Source organism: Vitis vinifera, chromosome 6, assembly GCF_030704535.1.
Source record: "Vitis vinifera cultivar Pinot Noir 40024 chromosome 6, ASM3070453v1".
Taxonomy (NCBI): domain Eukaryota; kingdom Viridiplantae; phylum Streptophyta; class Magnoliopsida; order Vitales; family Vitaceae; genus Vitis; species Vitis vinifera.
The window spans coordinates 2,433,235-2,456,122 of NC_081810.1; the positions used below are offsets into that span (position 1 = coordinate 2,433,235).

General features: G+C 34.2%; 2 protein-coding genes and 1 non-coding gene across 3 annotated transcripts; 1 reads left to right on the forward strand and 2 right to left on the reverse strand.

The window, feature by feature from the left end:
- Window positions 1-5,427: 5,427 nt before the first annotated feature.
- On the forward strand, window positions 5,428-6,898 carry LOC132253932 (extensin-1-like). The gene has a single exon (XM_059737379.1). The coding sequence runs from the start codon at window positions 5,454-5,456 to the stop codon at window positions 6,633-6,635; it is 1,182 nt and encodes a 393-aa protein (XP_059593362.1). The 5' UTR covers window positions 5,428-5,453; the 3' UTR covers window positions 6,636-6,898.
- A 2,832-nt stretch (window positions 6,899-9,730) lies between these two features.
- TRNAL-CAA (transfer RNA leucine (anticodon CAA)) lies at window positions 9,731-9,814 on the reverse strand. The gene has a single exon. It is a non-coding gene; the product is annotated as a tRNA-Leu (tRNA).
- Window positions 9,815-10,595: 781 nt separating this feature from the next.
- Window positions 10,596-18,212, reverse strand: LOC132253910 (extensin-2-like). Its single transcript, XM_059737274.1, has 4 exons — window positions 16,992-18,212; window positions 14,755-14,845; window positions 12,087-13,729; window positions 10,596-10,664 (listed from the first exon to the last, which is right to left on the reverse strand). Exons 1-4 carry the CDS (start codon window positions 18,210-18,212, stop codon window positions 10,596-10,598), a joined length of 3,024 nt encoding a protein of 1,007 aa, XP_059593257.1.
- Between the last annotated feature and the right edge of the window lie 4,676 nt (window positions 18,213-22,888).

Sequence of the window (22,888 nt, forward strand, 5' to 3'; positions counted from 1 at the left end):
AAATGATTATTATATAAAATCTATGTGAAAAATGGTAATTCTATTTCACTCTTTCAAACGTTCAGAGATACAAAATTTATGCCAATGGTAAGTCTTTTTCATTCTTTCAAACGTTCAGAGATACAAAATTTATACAATTTCTTCATACATTGATGCCGGAATAACGGAGAAAATTAAGGGGGGGGGGGGGGGGGAAGATTACAATGTAGGGCAGTCCAAAAATAGGAAATTAGTTAACTATTTATTTACTTATTTTCTATTCCGATTTTCTCCAAAAGAGTAACTAGTCTATCCTTTAGTTTGAATGTTAGCTAACTGCCCCTCTATTGAAACATATGATGCACAAATTAATCACGCCACTTCCTTGATAAAGTGATAGTCCACCTTTAATATGCTTTGTACAATATTGACTATAGACACAACAACTCACGTATTCCATGAGCCATAAATCTAAACTTGACCTCTACATTTCATCTTACAACAACTAATTGCTTCTTATTTCTCTATATCACTAAATTTCCTCTATAAAGACACGTGACTTATGAATTGATTCACTAGACTCATTGGTTGAAAGGACAAATCTTGAAGAAAGGGTTTAGATTCATAGATTCCTTATCTTCACCTAATGACTCCCTTGAAAATAAGGATGAGAAAATTAAAGTACTGATTTTCATTAAAAATGATCTCCATAGTTACCAAGAATTTCCTACCTAGCTAGATTCTAGATGATATTATTTATATTTATTTTATTTTATTTTATAGGAGAATGATAAATAAACACACCATTCAATGCTCAAGGATTAAGTTTACTATGATGATAAGAATAAATGTGAACATACGAGACACTTGAATATTTTAAGAGGAAGATGACTGGATACACAAAAATTAGTATAGAATTTTGAAAAAATATCCACTAGAACTCTTATTCCCTAAAACTCTAGACGCTAACCTATTGATCAAATGGGGCACAATCAAAATTGCTTCTCCTTAATATGGCTTAGGAACATTATTTGAAATAACAATGCTTAGGTTACCTTTAGGAGATGACCATTTTTTTCACTTTGTAATACAATTTTGTTGTGAGGAATCATTACATAAAGATTGGTGTGTAATTCTTTCCTTTGTGAGAAATGGTCCTAGAACTTGATTAAAGTATTCCTTCTATTATTATTGGATCTAATACTTTTGATTTAAACACCAAATTAAGGATGAATTATTTTATGAAAAATAGGAAACATAATGCTAACATATGATTTATTTGTCATAAGAAATAGCTAAGCTATTCTAAAACAATCATCAAATTATCAATAAATAAAACAGACCATCAAGCTTTAGTGAAATTTTTGATAAACCCTAAACATCAACATGTATTTAGTTGAAAAGGATTGGATTAGATGAGACTTTTTCTAAAAAAATGAGAGAGGTCATATGGTCACCATTGCCACTTCCACTTTCAATATAACTTTAAATTTATCACACCAACATTTAATTTAATAAGAAATTAAAAAGTTCTCTCTTTCAACAAACTTCTATAACATCAGCACTTAGTTTCATTGTATATATTCACATTTTTACTTGTGGACTCTACCAAAGAAGACATAATTGTAGACGTCTAATTTTATTCTTAGTATCCAAATACATGCATTTTCACATATGCATCTTCACTTATACCTGATTTTATGATGCACTGACCATGTTTTTTAGGAGTTTTCATCCATTTTAGTGTGGTTTAAAGACTCTCGAGTAGTCATGACTTGAGAGAAAGTTGCAGAAGAGGAATGTTCAAAAGGTAGGAGAAGGTTAGACTTTTTAAGGTTGGTATCGGTTTTGGCATGCAAAATCGATATAGCTAGGAACAGATACGTACAAGGAAGGCCACTGTCGGATTGTTGGATGGATGATGATTTGCCTCAAATGGACACCAAACCGATGCCAATAGACCCATGTTCCAGGTCTGACATTGAGAGAAGCCACCATCGAAATGCCATTATTGCTTGGATTGATGCAGAAATGATATGAATCGACACGGCTAGGCCCCACTGTTGAAAATTTCAAGGGATAAACTAATATGACTATTAAGGGCACTAGTACAATTATGATCATTTTATAATAAATCAAACCCACTAAAATTGATGGTACATGATAGTCAAAATTGTCTAAAAGTCATTGAATATTTGTTTCCACTGCCTCAGTCCAGCCTGTTTTTGGAATTAATTTACAAAATGTTTGGGAGACTTGGGACTAGTCGAGCATATGATATCGACAGTGTGCCATAGGGAGCATATCACAACAAAATGCCAAAAAATAATTGGAAGTCTTATAAATATTCATTCATTCATGAGAAATAAAAATAACACCATTTTTAATCCAAATAATTAAGAGAATGGTGAAAGTTGACTAACCTCTCTTTGGGTGGAAATTAAAGACTTGGTGGCCTAAGCTCATGTCAACTCTAGTGCATATTAAAAATGATGATAAAAAAAAATATATTTGGAAGTATAAATATTCAAACATTTATGATTCACATGATCTTTTCACAACTGCATCAATTATTGAATAAAAAAATTATTAGATTATAATTTTATTAATTAGGCTGATGATTCAATCGTATTTAAATCATAATATTGATATAATATATAATTAATATATTATTAATTTTTTTAATTATAAAAAGTTATATATAATTAAAAATTTATTTAAATCATGATAAAAATAAAATTTAAATATATTAATATTTTAAAATTGTATATATAAGAGTAAAATAAAATTTTATTATTTGACTTCACCCACATTTTGATGGTTATACATTCAATTATTTTAATTATTATTTTAAAAATTACTATGATTTTTGTACCTATATTATTTTCATTTGATCTATTATCTTAAAAATTAATATGTATAAATATTTAATTTTTATTCTAATTTTTTTAAATATTGTTATTTGCAAAGAAGTAGCAAACCATTGTATTTTATTAATTTAAGCTATAAAATAGCAGCCTAGCTCACTGCACCAACTGAAAAAATCAAATTTAATAGCCCGCCCATTCTTGCAAGATTGGCGGGTCAACCGGCTGGTTTCCAAAACCTTAACTATGCAAAAAAATAAAAAAGATAAAAAAGAAGGAAAATAATTAATCATTAAAAATTGATTTAGGCTGGAGTGTGATTAGTAAATTAATTGCAATTAATAGTTAATAAATTAAATGAATAAATACTGAGAACACCTAATTAATTCTGAACTTTGGAATTTGAACACAAATTTTAAAATTGCATTTCAAAATGATTGTCCCTTGTGCATGAACTTGACCTCCTTAAATGCTAAGATTCTTCCTCTTTGAACCCCAGTGATTGATTTAGGGTTTTTTGGTAATTGATTTTGAAAATAATTTTTAAAAAGAGTTTTTAAAAATTATTTTTTAAATTTTTGTATAATAAAAATGGTTTAAAAACCTAAAATGTTTTTAACTTATTTTTAATATTTTTAAATATGTTTTAAAAATAATTTTTATACCTAGTTTTTTATTTTGAATCATTCTACATGTTAGTATAATTATTTCTTAAAAGGGTCAATAAAAAATAAATGAAAATAATAGAAAACAATTAAAAGATGTAATATGAAAACACCCTATTTTCTATTCTTAAAAACAAAAAACAAAAAACAGTTTTTGGTTTTCAAATGTGGTTTTTGTTTTGAAGAACAAAAAACTATTTTAAAAAATAATGTCCAAACAAACCCTTGGACTGTCTAGAGATAATTTTATAAAATTTATCCTTATAATTATTCCATATATATAAACTTCTCACGTAAGTATTTGGTCCTTTAATAAATGGGAGAACCTTTAAAAATTGTGAATTTTTAGATTATTCTTTAATTTTTTTTTTTTATCTATTTTGAGATTGGGTAAGATTGTATATTGTGGATGACTCTTTGTTGATGCTTGATTTTGTAGATTGGTTAGAAGCTTCATAAGGTGTAATTGTTTTTGTGTGTTCCCACCTTTTTGTTTTTTGTTCCTTGTATACATCATATATACTTTTCTTTTTAATACAATTACCTTTACCTATATTAAAAAAAAGGGGTATTTGGTGCTTTAATTGGAAAAAGAGTTTAAAAATAAGATCAAATTAATATTCAATAAAGATGATTTGCAAATATTAGAGTATGTTTGAAAGTGTTTATATTTGAAATGCTTTCAAATGAAGTATATTTTTTGAAAATCACGTATCGAGTACTTCTTCAAGAAATATTATAAGTGATTTTGTTTTAACTTTTCAAAAACAATTTTTAATTTTGTCAAAACATTTGATTTTTCTTCAAAAATATTTTTTTTAAATATTAATGTTAAAAGTGCATTATAAAATTATTGTCAAACTCAGTCTTAGAGTGTGTTTAATAACATTTCTTTTCAAGGTACCTTAATGGAAATGTTTTTTTTAAACGTGTTTTTGAGAAAATTATTTATCAGGAGTCGGTTTGATAGTGATTTTAAAAAACGTTTTTAATATTTATAATACTTAAAAAATTTTATTATTCAAGTGTTAGAAATGCTAGAAATGCTTTTTAGAATTATTTTTAAACGTACTCTAAGAGTATGTTTGATAATATTTCTATTTAAAATGTTTTTAATGAAAGTGTTTTTAGGAGAATTGTTTATCGTGTTTCTCCAAAAAAACACTTCAAGTGATTTTTATAATTTTAAAAATATTTTCTAAAATTTGCCAAACATCTTTTTTTTTTTTTTTTCAAAAATACTATTTATGGTAAAATTTTATAAAATCACTACAAAACAGACTTTAGTATTTTTCGAGGAAACACTACACGTGATTTTTGAACTTATTTTTAAAATGTTTTTCAAGCTTTACTTGATGTTTAGCTTTTCTTTGAAAACAATTTTTAATCTAGAGATGTTTTTTTAAAAACAGTATCAAATGGATTCTTAACTTGAGTCACATGTAATGCTGAAGTATTAGTATAATTTGTCGGTGTTGTCTATCAATCACATATCTTAACAACTTAATTAGCAAAGCACTCGCTTCCGATCCAAGTATCCACCTCACACCCTTTTATTCCTTGTCTGATCCATTTCTCCCGCAATGATTTTCAGGAAACTTCAACCCTGTTGCCTTAAAACGCGGTTTCACATGCAATGGCAGAAAAAAAAAAAGAGTTGTCTCTCCAGTACTGCACCATATATACCTACTCTCAATCTTGACTTGTACTCATTGCCTATTATATATGAATAAATATGAGGTACTTAGTGGGAACCTTCAATCCTATAGTTGAAAAAATGTGAATTGCAATATTAAAGCTTCAAGACAGCCTGTTATAGTTTGATTAAACAAACATACACTTGACTGCAATGATTGAGAAGATCACTATATAAAGGCTTAGTCTCCCTCTCCTTTGAACTCACAGAAACTTGGTAGTTCTGTTGGAGTTTGCATTGCCGGAAATGGGAAGCCCGGGAAGCTCGGGGCATTGGCCTCGAGTGGTTTGTGCTATGGCGTTTTGTCTCATTGCCACTTGTGTCGCTGCCTCTAAACCCTATATTTATGCTTCGCCTCCTCCACCCCACCACCCTAAACACTACTCGCCGCCATCATACAAGTCTCCTCCGCCAAAGCATGCAAATTACCCACCGTATTATTACAAGTCACCACCCCCTCCAAAGTACTCTTCTCCGCCATCTTACCACTACAAGTCACCGCCGCCTCCACCAAAGCATGTAAGGCATCCACCATATCATTACAAATCACCGCCACCACCAAAGCATTCTCCTCCACGGCATTACCACTACAAGTCTCCACCACCACCACCAAAACATTTAGAACATCCTCCTTATCATTACAAGTCACCACCACCACCAAAGCATGTAGAACATCCACCTTATCATTACAAGTCACCACCACCACCACCACCAAAGCATGTAGAACATCCTCCTTATCATTACAAGTCACCACCACCACCACCACCACCAAAGCATGTAAAACATCCACCTTATCATTACAAGTCACCACCACCCCCACCACCAAAGCATGTAGAACATCCACATTATCATTACAAGTCACCACCACCACCACCAAAGCATGTAGAACATCCTCCTTATCATTACAAGTCACCACCCCCACCAAAGCATTCTCCTCCACCACCTTACTATTATAAGTCACCACCACCGCCAAAGCATTCTCCACCTCCTCCATACTACTATAAATCACCGCCACCTCCCTCACCCTCTCCCCCACCCCCTTACTACTACAAATCGCCACCTCCACCATCACCATCGCCACCTCCTCCATATGTTTACAAGTCCCCACCTCCACCATCTCCGTCCCCACCCCCTCCTTACTACTACAAATCACCACCTCCACCCGTAAAGTCACCACCTCCTCCATACTATTATAAGTCACCACCACCACCATCACCATCACTTCCCCCTCCCTATTACTACAAGTCTCCTCCACCCCCAACTCACAAGTCACACCCTCATCCTCCATACCACTACAAGTCCCCTCCACCCCCAACTCACAAGCAACACCCTCATCCACCATATTATTATAAGTCGCCACCTCCACCTTCACCCTCTCCACCTCCAACATACTACTACAAATCTCCCCCACCTCCAAAACACTACTAAGCCTCCATTCACAACTTCAATCTGCATGAATTGTCTGTGCAAGAATAACTAGCTAGCTTCCTTTGGAAGCTGAGTTTGAAGACATTTTTATTATTGTTTCCGTTATTAATCAAATGTATTCGTGAATAAATTAGGGCTCAAAATGGAGGCCTCTGGTTAACTTGTCTGTATGGAGCATTCAATGCATCATTTCTTGTAAGCTGTAAAAGCCCGGAATTCAATTTTTAAGAAGAGCCTTATTGCCTTTTTTTTTTTTGGGACTATTTAATTACTGTTTTCATTGAATTTAAATACATCTAGGTCTGTGTTTTCTGCTAACTTTTAACAGTGTTATGTATTTTTCATCAAGCATATATCTTCCGTTTATGGTTAACAATCATGCTTCGCTAAGATAAGGGCATCCTATTCAGCGAACCTATATATTAGCTTAGTAATGTGTCCTGTGTCCAGTGTCCAGTGTCCCAGCTCAATCCATATAGATGAGACTTGTACTCCTGAGCAGAAAATCAAACCAGGCCTTGTAGCCCCAGCTTGCACACGCTTAGTAGAGCTTCACATATGACCTTCCCATGGATTTCTACTACTCAATTAACCGTGGAGAATTATATTATGGTGCAATAAGAACAACTGCAGACAAGTCACAGAAAAATGAAGTTGGTGACCTTGAGATTAGACAATGCATGTGCAGGTTTTGCAGTCTTGTTTTTTTTTTTTTTTTTCTCTTAATTAATTCAGATTTACAGTGGATTTTAGACAGTCTAGTGCATATAGAACAAGAAAAATAGAATTCAGACTTCTCAATTCTCTTTCGATTAGCTGCCCTTAAGTGGTGCTTTCGCTTAAAAACTTAGAAATCATCAGATTCCTAAATTCAGGTTTTTTGAGTCAACATCTAGACAATCATAAAGCATACAATAATCTGAAATGCAACTTTTCATCACATCTAAAAAATATTGGGCTTTTCAAAAAAAAAAAAAAAAAAAAAAAAAAATTAAAGATCCCAACTCCAAAAGAAACCAAAGGGCCCAAACAGCCAAACCCAGGTGTACAGTCACATTTTTTTCCCTATAGTAAAATGAATACTAAATCAAGGACATGCCAGAGAACGTGGGGTTTATCCCACATAGTAAAATGAATAATAAAAGGGGACATGCCAGAGAACGTGGGGTTTATCCCACATAGTAAAATGAATAATTAATTGGGGAGATGGCAGAGAACGTGGGGTTTATCCCCTATAGTAAAATGAATAATAAATTGGGGAGATGGCAGAGAACGTGGGGCGTGGGGCTTATCATATATACATGTAGTCAGCAGATGTCCTTTATTTTTATTTCCCTCTTGATTTGTTTATTTATCTGTATATGCATGTTATGTTAATTAATTCATAGGAATCAGTTTTAAGTCTAATTAATCTTAATAAGTATAAACTAAGGAGCTAATTGAAATGAGCTTAGTTGTTGCTTAATAATAATACCTCTCTTAAAGGAGTTTTTTGTAATTTTACATATGGAATTAAGGATATATACCTTCTGCTTAATAAGGATTGTGTCAAGTAAGTCTTGTAGCAAAATCTTCCACCTTTTGATAAGGAGTAGCACCGGATCTAATTGAATTTACTGATCTTATATATGGGTGTGCTAACAATTCAATGCTCAATAATGCTTGTTTTGTCCTGTTTGAGGTACCATCCCCAAATAATGTAATTCTTCTAAGTATAATGTGTCTAAGTGAATGCTCTTGTAATTATACTCCTCAGGTGATTGTATGTGTTTGTTAAGATTCTTTACACGGACTAGGTCCTTCTCTATTCTTCGAATATTTAGTAACTTTTAACCATCAAACTTGCATCAAAGTAAAAATAGAAAAAAAGTAATGATATTGAACCACATTAATCAAACTAGCTAAGAGAATAAATAATTTAAATGTGAATTCACCTCGCTCTAGTCTACTATTCATCAAAATAACAAAAATTGATTAAAACCATAACATAAGAATCTATAGTAACTCAGCATGAATACTATAGCAAAAACATCAAATAATATTGATCAAACCACATTATATATAAGACTTTTCCCTCAAGGGTGCTTGTCGTGGAATAATGTGTTAAATGCTGCTTTTATAGTATCTTGGTTATAGTCTTTCCACTAATAAATTTCACAATAGCTTTTGAATCCAATCATTGTAATATTAATCGGTTTGCATCTTAGGGTTAAAGTGTGTATGGAGTATTTATTGGTCTACAAACTCCCATCTTATACTATATTCTTTGTCTCTTGTTTAACCAATTATCATATGGTGTCCAAATAGTAAGGTGATGTCTGTTTTTTGGTTAAATAAAAAAAAATCAAAATATTTAATTTTTTTTATTCAGTTAAAAATAATTTATTAATATCAATTAACATAACTAAATTGAACTAATTGATAACAAATTTACTCTATTTATATTGATTGATATCAAAAAGTTATTTTTTATTGAATAGAAAAAAATCAAATATTTTAATTTTTTCTATTCAATCAAAAAACAAATATCATTTAAGTTTGGTCTGGGAAATATTTTTTTAATCTAAATTTCATGAAGATTTGGGTTAAGAACTCTCGTAATTTTTTTATTTAAAATATATAAAATTCTAAATTTCTTATGAACTACTTGTAATTTTAATATTTGGATGCAGTAGGAGGCTAAATACTTGTAGTGATTATACATGCATATTACTACAAATGTGAAGTAAAAAACTGATAAAATCTTTTAGCAACTACATAAATACACACACATAAAAACTTTTCTTATGACATAAAACTTTAATGGAGATGATATAAATTATTTCTATTACATCGGGATGTACTTATTTTTTTGCTATTTTTCACAAAGCATTTTGCTTTTATACCATTTCCAAACTTCTATTTTTAAATAAGTGCAAAATATAAATTTAAAGAAGAATTCAACCCTCGGGGCTCCATCACCTCTGCCAATAAAAACGAAATATTGCATGATTAATAGCTGAATAAAAATGGAAAAATGCAATATAGTCAGTGGAAAAGATATTTGAAGGAATAAAAAACCAAAAAATGCAAGGGGAAAAAAAACCTGAAAACAATGTCAGAAGTGGGATTTGAACCCACGCCCTCTCTCGAGGACCAGAACTTGAGTCTGGCGCCTTAGACCACTCGGCCATCCTGACTTTGGTTAATCATCTCAAACAAATATATTATATAGACAACTATTATTACCTAGTATCTCAAAACTTAAGGTATGCAATAATATGGAAAAATGATAAAAATACATTTTAGAAACACCAAGGCTATGTTTGGTTCTCAGAAAATTTGAGGGAAAATGCAAGGGAAAGAAAATACAAAGGAAAAATATAAGGAAAGAAAAAGTGAAGAAAAATAAAAAATGGATTAAAAGTTGATAAGTTATTTTTATTTTTTACTTCAAACTCATTTTATTTATTTTAACTCATTAATATAAAGATTAAATAATTTTAAAATACATAGGTTTTTAATTAGTTTTAATTATATTTGATTTTCTTTTATATTTTTCATAGGACAACCAAACATGAAAAAATTATTTTCCTTTGCATTTTTTTTCTTTCCTTAGTATTTTCCGGGAACCAAACATAACCCAAAAGTTTCAAAATCCAATATCTTCAACACACTTATATTGAATTTTAAATCTAAAACATGTAAATATTTTATTATATTTCATCTTTTTTAATCATATTTTAGATAGGTTAGCAAGTATGTAGACAACAAAATGATCACTCGGGGGAGAGTGCACTTTTTTTATTTGTTTATATATTATGATAAGATAAAGTTTTGAATTACTTTTAAACTATTATATTTTGAGAAAATATTAAAATTTCAAATCAATATTTATCAAATTTTAAATTTGATTTTTAATTGAAACAAAAATATAAATTAAAATAAAATAGAATGTGAATTAAATACAATTAGATGAAATTAAGGTATAAAATAATGAGATTCAATATGTAGTACAAATGTCTGAGATTCACATGGAGCATAATGGGACTTAAGTTGCACATGTAACAACACTTGATTGATGATTTTTTTTTATGATTATCAAAAAATACTTTTGATATTCATGTAATGGGTCTCTATATTTTGATATGTTTGATTATATTTATTGAAGTTTAATTAATGATTTATATGTCTCTTATTGATATCTACTCAATTGAATTATCATTCTCATGTTTTCTTTGGTTTGTTAATCTTAAAGAAGGTATTAAGTGATAATTAATTCAGTCGCGTTACTATCTAAACACTGATTTGATCAATTTTGTTTCAACTATCCTCACTTGCGGGTTAGAATCTAAAAACTTATCAATTATTTGGGCAAAATTCCTTCATTCAAAAATACTCTCATGTGTGGAAGCGCATACATCAGAGGATCGAAGAGTCATTGCAAGCACATCAAAGTTCGCAAAACCACAAGGGAATAAAATATCAACATCCCCCTGCCCACACCCCCTAAAAAAAAGGGCATGTTCGTTTCTCCTTTTTTTGTAAGGTTAAGAATGCAAATAAATCATATGGGCGAACATACATGAGTTGATGTTGGAATTAAACTTGATAGTTGAGTCATTGTAGATTTAAAGTTTTCTATTATTTGAGGCTGAATGAGAAAGTTGAAAAGAAGTCAAATATTTAGACATATTTAATTATATACAAAAAAAACTAGGAACTTAATTTGGTGTCTCCACAAAATTTTAGGTTTGACTTTTTATGTGTTTGGAAGAAGTACAGGCATCACCAAGCCACCACAGAGCATAACCAAAGCACTCATGGACAACCAAGAGGAGAAATATAATAACCCGCAGAGGGCCAATTGAGTCAGCACAAAGTGAGCTTATATCTCCATGTTCTATAAAAGCCCAAATGGTTTCACCCAGCCTATGGTACAAGTTCACCAAACGATATTGTTCCACTTGTCACTATTTGAATATATTGGTCCATTAGGGTTATGGCAGCGTTGCCCTAAAACTTTAACATACATAGATCCTATTCTACTTACCTGTTCATTAGTTGATATCACCTGTCATTCATGAAGTTCATAGCCATTGCTCTCATCCAAATCAATGTAAACACTCATTTTTTTTAAATTACATCATATAAAAGGAGACACAAATAAAGGACCAGATCGATATGGTCCAATCAAAGAAATTAAACAAATGCATTATATTTTGAGTAACAAATAAAAAAAAAAAAAACATCACAAGAATAGACTTCCAAAGAATCATCCTCATGTGAAGTTCCTTTATTCTCAAGAAGACGCTCAATTACTCCCTCTTGTACAAATTATTCTTTCTATCAATCTTTGAGCTGCAAAAAAGAACAACAGTAATTATACAGTGATCACAATGAGAAGTAAATCAGTTACTGTAGTTTATGAATGCTTACATGAAACAAGAAATAGTCATTCTTTTAGTCAACTGGAGGTGGAGGGGAGCTGTAATAATACGGTGGTGGAGGTGATGGAGAAGGAGGGGGTGGGGATTTGTAATAGTAGGGAGGAGGGGGAGATGGAGATGGTGTTGCTGGTGATTTATAATAATAAGGTGGAGGAGGTGATGGGGAAGGTGGAGGAGGTGGCGGTGATGGAGATTGAGGTGGTGGGGACTTGTAAATGTAAGGAGGTGGAGGTGATGGAGAGGGTGGTGGCGGGGATTTATAGACGTATGGAGGAGGTGGTGATGGGGATAGAGGTGGTGGGGATTTGTACATATATGGAGGAGGTGGAGATGGGGATGGGGGTGGTGGTGATTTATAGATGTAAGGAGGAGGCGGTGATGGAGATGGGGGTGGTGGGGATTTGTATACGTAAGGAGGTGGTGGTGATGGAGAAGGTGGTGGAGGTGATTTATAGACATAAGGAGGTGGTGGCGATGGAGAAGGTGGTGGTGGGGATTTGTATACATAAGGAGGAGGTGGTGATGGAGAAGGTGGAGGTGGAGACTTATAGACATAAGGAGGTGGTGGCGATGGAGAAGGTGGTGGTGGGGATTTGTACACATAAGGAGGTGGTGATGGAGAAGGTGGAGGTGGAGACTTATAGACATAAGGAGGTGGTGGTGATGGAGAAGGTGGTGGTGGGGATTTGTACACATAAGGAGGTGGTGGTGATGGAGAAGGTGGAGGTGGAGACTTATAGACATAAGGAGGTGGTGGTGATGGTGAAGGTGGTGGTGGGGATTTGTACACATAAGGAGGTGGTGGTGATGGAGAAGGTGGTGGTGGGGATTTGTACACATAAGGAGGTGGTGGTGATGGAGAAGGTGGAGGTGGAGACTTATAGACATAAGGAGGTGGTGGCGATGGAGAAGGTGGTGGTGGGGATTTGTATACATAAGGAGGTGGTGGTGATGGGGAAGGTGGTGGTGGGGATTTGTACGCATAAGGAGGTGGTGGTGATGGAGAAGGTGGTGGTGGGGATTTGTACACATAAGGAGGTGGTGGTGATGGAGAAGGTGGAGGTGGAGACTTATAGACATAAGGAGGTAGTGGTGATGGAGAATGTGGTGGTGGGGATTTGTACACATAAGGAGGAGGTGGTGATGGAGAAGGTGGAGGTGGAGACTTATAGACATACGGAGGTGGTGGCGATGGAGAAGGTGGTGGTGATGGAGAATGTGGAGGTGGAGACTTATAGACATAAGGAGGTGGTGGTGATGGAGATGGAGGTGGTGGTGATTTATAAATGTAAGGAGGTGGTGGTGAGGGAGAAGGTGGTGGTGGTGACTTATAGTAGTAAGGAGGTGGAGGTGACAAAGATGGAGGAGGTGGAGACTTGTATTGGTAAGGAGGTGGAGGAGATGGGGATGGGGAAGGTGGAGACTTGTAACGATAAGGTGGTGGAGATTTATAATAGTATGGTGGAGGTGAAAGCTCCGGTGGTGGTGGTGATTTATAGCGGTATGGTGGATACTGGCGATAAGGGGGAGGTGGAGATTTGTAAGCATGATATGTTGGTGGAGGTGGAGAGGCATAAATGTAAGGCTTGTCGTCGGCAGCTACATTGGTGGCTATCAAGAACAATGCCAGGATATAAACTAGGTGAGGCCAGAAATTGGCCATTTCTGGTTACCCTGAAACAGGTCACCAGAAAGTTTCACTCAGTATAAAGTACCCCACTTCTCTGGACTGCCTTGAATGGACACTTTTGAATGACTGCAAATTTGGATCTTCGGGTTTATATAGTGATCCCTTCAATGGGTGTTGCATTTGTTTAATAGTTGTTGAAATATTCCAACTGGTCATCTATATAATTTGACCTTACAATTCCCCATGTTATTCAAGTCTTTGACCATATGATCATAGTGGGATTCCACTAACCTCTATATGTCCAAGAAGAAGTCAAGCAAGAACATTTCAGGGTTCTAGGCTTGATATTTATAATGAGAAAATTTTCCCTGGAAGCCCTGACCTGATGTCTAAATTAATTAAACTTACATGACCTCAAAGTCGCTATATATATACTATATATACAGATGCCTGTCCATGTCTTGATCAGTATTTAATTCGAGAAGCCTAACCTGCCTAACCTTACGATCATTTAATCAAATCATTCCTTTTACTACTTCAGCGATATGATTCTCCGGCCAGGGAATTGAAAATTTATAAAATTATTGGCAGATTAACTTTTACTAGTTCACCGTTTCTCAGTCAATATAGTTGGTCTAATTAGGACAGAGCATTCAGGCGTAATCATCCAAAAGCAAGAGCTATTAAGAGAAGTTTGGGTCCATGAATGAGCTCATCACATTAGTTAATTAATAGAAGTTGATTTTGTTTTTCCCTGTTTTATTTAAGAAGTTGTTTCCAAAGTACCGCAAGCAGCCCCAATATATAAAAGCAATGGCAATTGATAAAGTCCTTTACGAAAAAGAAAGTTGGGTGGTTTAGGTGTGGAAATTAACATTCAAAGACATACTAATTTTTGTATCTATTTTGTTCTATTCCACTAAATTTCTTTATGATTTTTAATTTATGTATATTGCCGGTGGCATTTCTTCTCTCTTAGGAATTAGGGGAAAAAATTCATATGAAACTTGGTATCAGAGAAGTGCCATTAATAATATGAGAACTTGATGGAATTAGCTACCTGGCGGCTTGCTCTTGGTTATGAACAAAGTGATTATGATTGGAGAAATGAAACTGCCGGGTGTGACATTGGTTTTAGGCCATTTCACTAGCTAGTTTAAGGGTGCATCAAAACTTAAGTAGGGAAACTGCCATCATTGATTATTGGTTTCGTGGTACTCCAACAAATGAGTGCTTATCTATAATATTGTTGAAGAAAAACTCAAATTCTTCATGCCTATGGTTGTTTTTTTTTTCTTCCTTTTTATAGCCATCACATGAAGGGGCCAGGCCTTTTTCTATGCCATTACAGCCTTCTACAACTGTTATAGCCTTCTGTCATAAGTTGTCAAAAGTGGTTGAAGATTCATTTTCGGCATTAGGAAAGAAGGTTGGTTCTAAAGGTCATCTCTTGTGAAGGACCTCCCTCGTAGGTAAGTTAATTTTTTGTATTTTCAATTGCTTTTGGTCTGATTAAAACATAGAAATGTACTTTTTCAATTTTTTTCAAAAAAACATCACTAATTAGATGGTATCACCTATACATTTTTGGATTTTATCGTTTGTATCATAATCTCATTTGTTTATATCTTTGTACCTTGGTCCTATTGGTTTTTATCCTTATTCGATGATCTAGATCTCACCATACATATTCAACGGTACCATGGATCATTTATTCGGTAGGTAGCATTATGATATCTTAACATTTTCTATTGCTTTTCCTTGATGAAAAAAATTGCATGTAGTTGTCATACAGGAGCATCATGGCATATATATACTTAAGGTCCTTCCTTTGTTAGATTGGTGAAGGTAATTTACGGATGCTGGTCTTTCAAAGAGTTAAAAAGTTGTACATGATATCCTTCCATGTTGGAGAAACACTTCAATTAATAACTCGAAAGGAAGGCTTTTCTTCTTTTAAGTTGCTTATAGAAAACAATCTTAAGAAAGTATACTGCAGCTGAATTCATAATTGGCTACCATTCTTCAATGATGCCTCCATTTTCCGTTTGTTGACTGTTTGCCACTGGTGAGGCTAGTTGGCTATTGATGATTGATTGTCCTTTCATTTAGATTCAAACACTGGCAGTTTAACCAATAGTGGGCAAATTAATTTGGACGCCTCCTATGGAAATGATATCAATATATTGTGCTTTATAATGAATATTTTGACAAAATAAATGCACATATATCCCGGTGGCTTTAATTATAATGTCCTAATCTTAAATAAGTAAATAAATAAGGCCTCATCTTTAGTTTTAAATAAAAAAATTTAATATAGACTAAAACAAATTTTGAATTGAAATTTCAACTGATCAACAGATCAGGCATCCTTGAAGGCCATCACACTTTTGTACATAAATACCTGCCTTGTACACTAATGAAAGCATTAACTAGAGATACATGCAAGATGGGTATAAATAAAAGTGAATACTGTGAACCCTTTGAGCAGTGAATGAAAAAAAAAAAAAAAGATTTCAGGACCTTTTGAGTTCTTAAGAGACTTAGAAATATTGATAGGTTGGATGCTTAATTTAATGAGCCAAATTTGAATATTGATGGAAAAGCACGGCAAAGCTAATAACTTAGCCATCGCCAGCATGCTTCAAAGCTTGCTGGAATTAGAAATGTATTACCATGGAAACTACTGTTGAGCAGCACTACTAGATGCAGCTTAACAATGTTTCACATGTTGAAACTCTCTGCGGGCTTTGCTCAACTTGAGAGCCACACATTTCGATATTTTCAATTTCTAATTGTTTACTCTGGAGGCTTTCTGCGCATTAATGAGAATTACAGTTGACCCTCGGTGAAGTTTTGCCTCTGATCCATCTGGGGTACATTCTCACATTCAAATCAATGCAAACATTCCTTTTTATTTCAATATCAGTAACATAATTTGTAGACAGTGAATGGATAAATATGATCCTGTGGAAAAAAATCAATCGTAATATATTTGTATTCATGACTCATGAATACGAATAAAATCAAAATCACATGAAGAAAGGCAAAGAAGCATCCATGGGCCAAAACCCTTATTCTTAACGCCATTGTCTTCTTTGAGTTTAGGTGGTCGTCAATGTGTCCCCAAAGAATATCTGCAGGCTCCTTTTATTAATTACATTTTCTATCAACCAATGAGCTGCAAAAAAGATTATAAAAATATTAATTCCATAAATATAATAAAATCCAGGAGTGAATAGGCTGAAACCTAAGTCTTATACTCACATAAAGCAAGTAGAAATAGCCGATCTTTTAGTAATAGTATGGAGGTGGTGGTGATGGAGAAGGCGGAGGTGGAGACTTGTAGTAATAGGGTGGAGGGGGTGAGGGAGATGGTGGTGGTGGGGATTTGTAGTAATAAGGTGGGGGAGGTGATGGAGAAGGTGGTGGTGGAGACTTATAGACATATGGAGGAGGAGGTGATGGAGATGGTGGTGGTGGGGATGGAGAAGGTGGTGGTGGGGATTTGTAGACATATGGAGGAGGTGGAGATGGAGATAGTGGTGGTGGAGGTTTGTAAATATAAGGAGGGGGAGGTGATGGTGATGGAGGAGGTGGGGATTTGTAGACATATGGAGGTGGTGGTGATGGTGAAGGTGGTGGTGGTGATTTGTAGATGTAAGGAGGAGGAGGTGAAGGAGACGGAGGAGGTGGGGATTTGTAAACATACGGAGGTGGAGGTGAGAGAGATGGTGGTGGTGGAGATTTGTAAATGTAAGGAGGGGGAGGTGATGGTGATGGAGGAGGTGGGGATTTATAAACATATGGAGGAGGTGGTGATGGTGAAGGTGGTGGGGGTGATTTGTAGATGTAAGGCGGAGGAGGTGAAGGAGATGGAGGTGGTGGGGATTTGTAAACATACGGTGGTGGAGGTGAGGGAGATGGTGGTGGTGGGGATTTGTAAATGTAAGGAGGGGGAGGTGATGGTGATGGAGGAGGTGGAGACTTATAAACATAAGGAGGAGGAGGTGATGGAGATGGAGGAGGGGGAGACTTGTAAATGTAAGGAGGTGGTGGTGATGGTGAAGGTGGTGGTGGTGATTTATAAATATAAGGAGGGGGAGGTGATGGTGATGGAGGAGGTGGTGACTTGTAATAGTAGGGAGGTGGAGGAGATGGAGATGGTGGCGGTGGTGATTTATAGAAATAAGGAGGTGGTGGTGAAGGAGAAGGTGGAGGTGGTGATTTGTAGTAGTAAGGTGGTGGCGGAGAGGGAGATGGAGGAGGTGGAGACTTGTAGTAGTAACGAGGTGGAGGAGATGGTGATGGGGGTGGTGGGGACTTATAGTAGTATGGAGAATGTGGTGATGGAGAGGGTGATGGTGGTGATTTGTAGTGGTAAGGTGGATACTCATGCTGGTAATACGGTGGTGGAGGTGGAGATGCATAAATGTAAGGCTTGTCGTCTGCAGCTACATTACTGGCTATCAAGCAAAACGCCAAAGCAAAAACTAGATGAGGCCAAAAATTGGCCATTTCCAGCAACCCTTAAGTCTGATCCCCAAAATGCAGGACTTCTACCTCAAAACTTCTATAGAAGGAACTTGTGAATGACTGGAAACGAGGGGCTCTGCAGAGCATTTATAGTGATCTTTTGAGTAAGTGCAGCATTTGTTTAATAGTTGTTGAAAGCTTCCAACTTGTAAAATACCTAACAATTTGAAAAAGTATCCCAAGTTATTCAAGTATTTGACAATATGTCATGGGATTCCACTACTCTCTTGATGGATTAGATGCACTAAAGATACATGTCTAAGAAGAGGTCAAAAGAACTAATGTGAGAAAATTTCAGGGTCTCAGAAAATCTTCCATGTAGCCATGCCAAATGGATGCCAGCAGCTAGCCTGCCGGCCATCAGCTGACAAGTACAACAGCTAGGGCCAGCCGGTGGATTATTAATAATGATAATTGTAGGTCTTGGATCTCACATAGACTTGGTCTTCCTACCAAATATCAAGAACTTGGACACATATGTACAGAATATTTGGCATAAAGCTGAAAAATCATTCCAACAATGAAGTTGGTTGATGTTAATTAAGTCTAGAAATTTAATTTACTGAAAAATCTTTCTACTCTTTGTTCTTCTCTTCTATATATTAATTTGTCTTCTATTTCAGCCATGAATTCTTTGAAATTTTCTTCGACTAACATATATATATATATATATGGGCAATTTTTTTTCCTTTTCTACATTTAAATTTCCAGTCATTGGTATAACTACAATATGCAATACTGGGTATGAATCATGAACAAGATTAACATTCTAGCTGCTTTTGTCTGGTTTGGTCCATGCAAAGGTACCTGTGATTATCAAGTTTTCAATATAAGTTAGTTTAGCTTGTCTTTTATGTTCATTAAAAAGACCAGTTCCAAACCTCTAGCCAATAAAATAGATGCAGTGACAATCAAAAAGTCATTTGTGAAGAAGAAGATAGGGTGATGAGGCATGAAATGTTCAAGGACATACTAGTTAGATTTCTTTTAGTTTTTGTATCCTTTTCTAGGATTCCTTGTCAGTTACATTGATTTGGTATATTGTATGTAAAGAGAAATTTGATGACATCTCCAATGGGAATCAGTTGCCATCGGCACTTGTCTTTCCCATTATAAAGCAAATTAACCAAGTCAAGATGAAGCTTGGTTGTCCTACACCATTATCTGCCATCAATTAATTATATTCCAAGTTGATTGAAATGATTATACTAGTTAACGAGATCGCTCCATTTATATTCGGACAGTGCTTGCCATCACTATCTGAAATGGAACTATTAGATAAGAAATTTGTTGAGGCCATTTAGCTACAGCTTACATACAATGTCAAATATGAAATTTTTGCCATCACTATCAGTCCACATTCATACAAACTGTTTAAATGCTAGCTAGGAAGAAGCTACTTAGAGATCTTGTTCATTTTGAAATACAAATTTTAACTGGAAAATTCATCATGATGTGCTTGAGATATGAATATATAGGTTTATAGATTATTTAAGGATTTCCATTATTCTGACTAATTCTGCCAGAAGTTCTCCATTGTCTCCCTATAGCTAGTTTGTATTCTCTTTTTTTTTGTTTAAATATTTTAGGAGAAGGTTTTAACAAGGCAAGTTTCACCCTAATATGACAAAAGCAAGAAGATGAACCTACTTCGGTTGCAGACAATATTATTGTACTAGATTTTTGGGCTACTAATGGCTTATTAGCCTTTAGGAGGCTTTCAATCCTGGAACATTGAATTAATTTATAGGTTTTAAACCTATTATTTTCTGTTTCAATGACATTTAAGATTTTAGTTATTTGAAAATTGGGATAAGCTTTATGGCTAAGTTGGAAGAGCTTTTATAAAAACTAGAAGAAGTCATAATGTTCCTTCATTTTGTACATAAATTTTATGTATTCATTATGATACATATCTTTTTCTTCTTCAAAAAAGGTTTCAAGAAACCATTTTCTAGCTTTGGAATTTTTCTTAGAATAGAAATGCTCTTTAAGCAGTTCTTTATTTATCTCAACGTTATTAACTTGTATCACCATTGGGTGATTGATGTCTGCATAGCCAATGCCGAACAAAGTGGGAGTTCCTAATCTCCTAGAGGATGCTTCAAATGGTGGGATTTCGACCCTATATATTGGTTTATTAATGTGGTTAGAACTTTCCCAAACTCCTTCGCAGGTTTCCTTCCTCGAAATTTGTATTGGAACCGAAGATGTAGACCTTCTCAAAGATGGTCTAGATGACTCTTTAGTCTCTATCTTTATATTTCTAGAAGGAAATCTTATTTATACTTAGTCATCTTTATGCTCAATGATATTAGAAGGTTTCATAGAAACAGGAACTTCAACTGGAACAACATCTAGTAATTTCTAAATTTCAAAACCTCAATATCTTCCCATCTAACCTTCTATGGGACAAACACTTTTAATTTTAAAATATTTGTTTGAAATAGGGTAGTTTCTCTCCTTTTATCCTTTAAGGCTTTCTCTAGCCTAACATTAGGACTAATTGTTGTCATGGTTTTACAAAATATTCTTTAAATTAGCACCATATTTTGGGCTAACAGATTCATATCAAAACCAATGGTTTTAATATTTAGGGTTAAAACGTCTAGAATAATTGGATCAATAAGAGAGATAGAAAAATTTGGGAAACAGTTAAAATAAACTAATCCCTATGTTACTAACCCTAACAAAGAATCCAAATATTGGTTGTGCTTGGTATCTCTTAAGCTTATAAGCACTGAGTTATTAAGCCCTTCTCTAGTTAGAAGCTTAATAGCTATTTGCACTAGCCCTAAATGAAGGAATTTATAATCTTCTTGGGCTTTTTCTATTATCCTTCTAGGTAATAGTTTGAATGTCGTCTGTTTTTTAATAATAGCAAGAATTTCTTCTACTGTTTGATATGATAATCTGAACGGAATTCATAAGTTCCTCTATTACAGACTAATTTAGAGGATGCATGTTTTGGGAATCATCCAGTTTTGAAGATGATCCTTTATATCTGCTATAGAAACAATTTTTTATTTTTAGAAGATAGTCTTAAGGTAAAAAAAGAGCAAAATAAATTGGCTATGATGAGAGGAGTCAAGAATATCTAAACTTCAAAATTAAAGCTCTCTGTAGGATCGGACAACGATTAATATTGCTATACTACCCTTCCTGGGTCTGACTAGGCTATGTGTCAAAGTCCAAAGAGTAACCCTTCAATATGAGATATTATCTCTCCCTAACTGACTCTGATACCATTCTAGCCTAGAATATACATATATATGTATATAATTAAACATAATTAAACAGTAAGCATACTTAGACAGTTTCAAATATAGTCGAACATATACTAGCAAATCAATAAGGAATAAAGAGAAATCTTATAAGAAACCGAGGGGAATCTTACACTCAAAAGGACAGAGGAGTTGTTACAAGCCTATACTTTAATTCACCGAGCACCCTCACATGAACACCCAAAAGATCACTTCAAACACTCAGGCATACACTCAGAAGCTTAGTAAGGAATGATTCCTTAGTAAGAAAAGAGTAAATAAAAAATTTAATATAAATTAAAGACTAAATAAACAAGGCCTCATCCTCAGCTTTAAATAATTTTTTTTTAATATAATTAAGACAAATTTTGAATATTTGAAATTTCAACTGATCACAGATCAGGCATCCTTGAAGGCTATCAGTCACTTGACTACTTCTAGATGAGTTATAAAATTGCTTGAGAAATTATCTGCTTTAGCCAGTTAATTTCTAGGCAAATGTTCAACAGGTTACTCAGAATACCCTCCATAATAGAATGAGCCGAGTCGAAAGCACTAATTATACTAGAGATACATGCAATATGGGTATAAATAAAAGTGAATACTGTGAACCCTTTGAGCAGTGAAGGAAAAAAAAATGGTCTCAGAACCTTTCGAGTCCTTAAGAGACTTAGAAATTTTGCAAGGATCGATACTTAAATTAATGAGCCAAATTTGAATATTGATGGAAAAGCACATCAAAGCTAGTAACTTAGCCATGGCCAGCATGCATCAAAGCTTGCTGGCATTAGAAATGTACTATGATGGAAACTGCCGTGAAGCAGCACTACTAGATGCAGCTTAACAATGTTTCACATGTTGAAACTCTCTGCGGGCTTTGCTCAACTTGCGAGCCACGCATTTCTATATTTTCAATTTCTAATTGTTTACTCTGGGCTTTTTGCTCATAAATGAAGTTTTGCCTTTGATCCATCTGGGGCACATTCTCACATTCAAATCACTGCAAAAATTCCTTTTTATTTCAATATCAGTAACATAATTTGTAGACAGTGAATGGATAAACACGATCCTGAGGAAAAAAATCAATCGTAATATACTTAGATTCATGACTCATGAATACAAATAAAATCAAAATCACATGAAGAAAGGCAAAGAAGCATCCATGGGCTTTGACCCTTATTCTGAACGCCATTGTCTTCTTTGAGTTTAACTGGTCGTCAATGTATCCCCAAAGAACATGTGGCTCCTTCTTTTATTAATTACTTTTCTATCAACCAATGAGCTGCAAAAAAGATAATAAAAACATTAATTTCATAAAAATAATAAAAACCAGGAGTGAATAAGCTGAAACATAAGTGTTATGCTTACATAAAACAAGTAGAAATGGCCGATCTT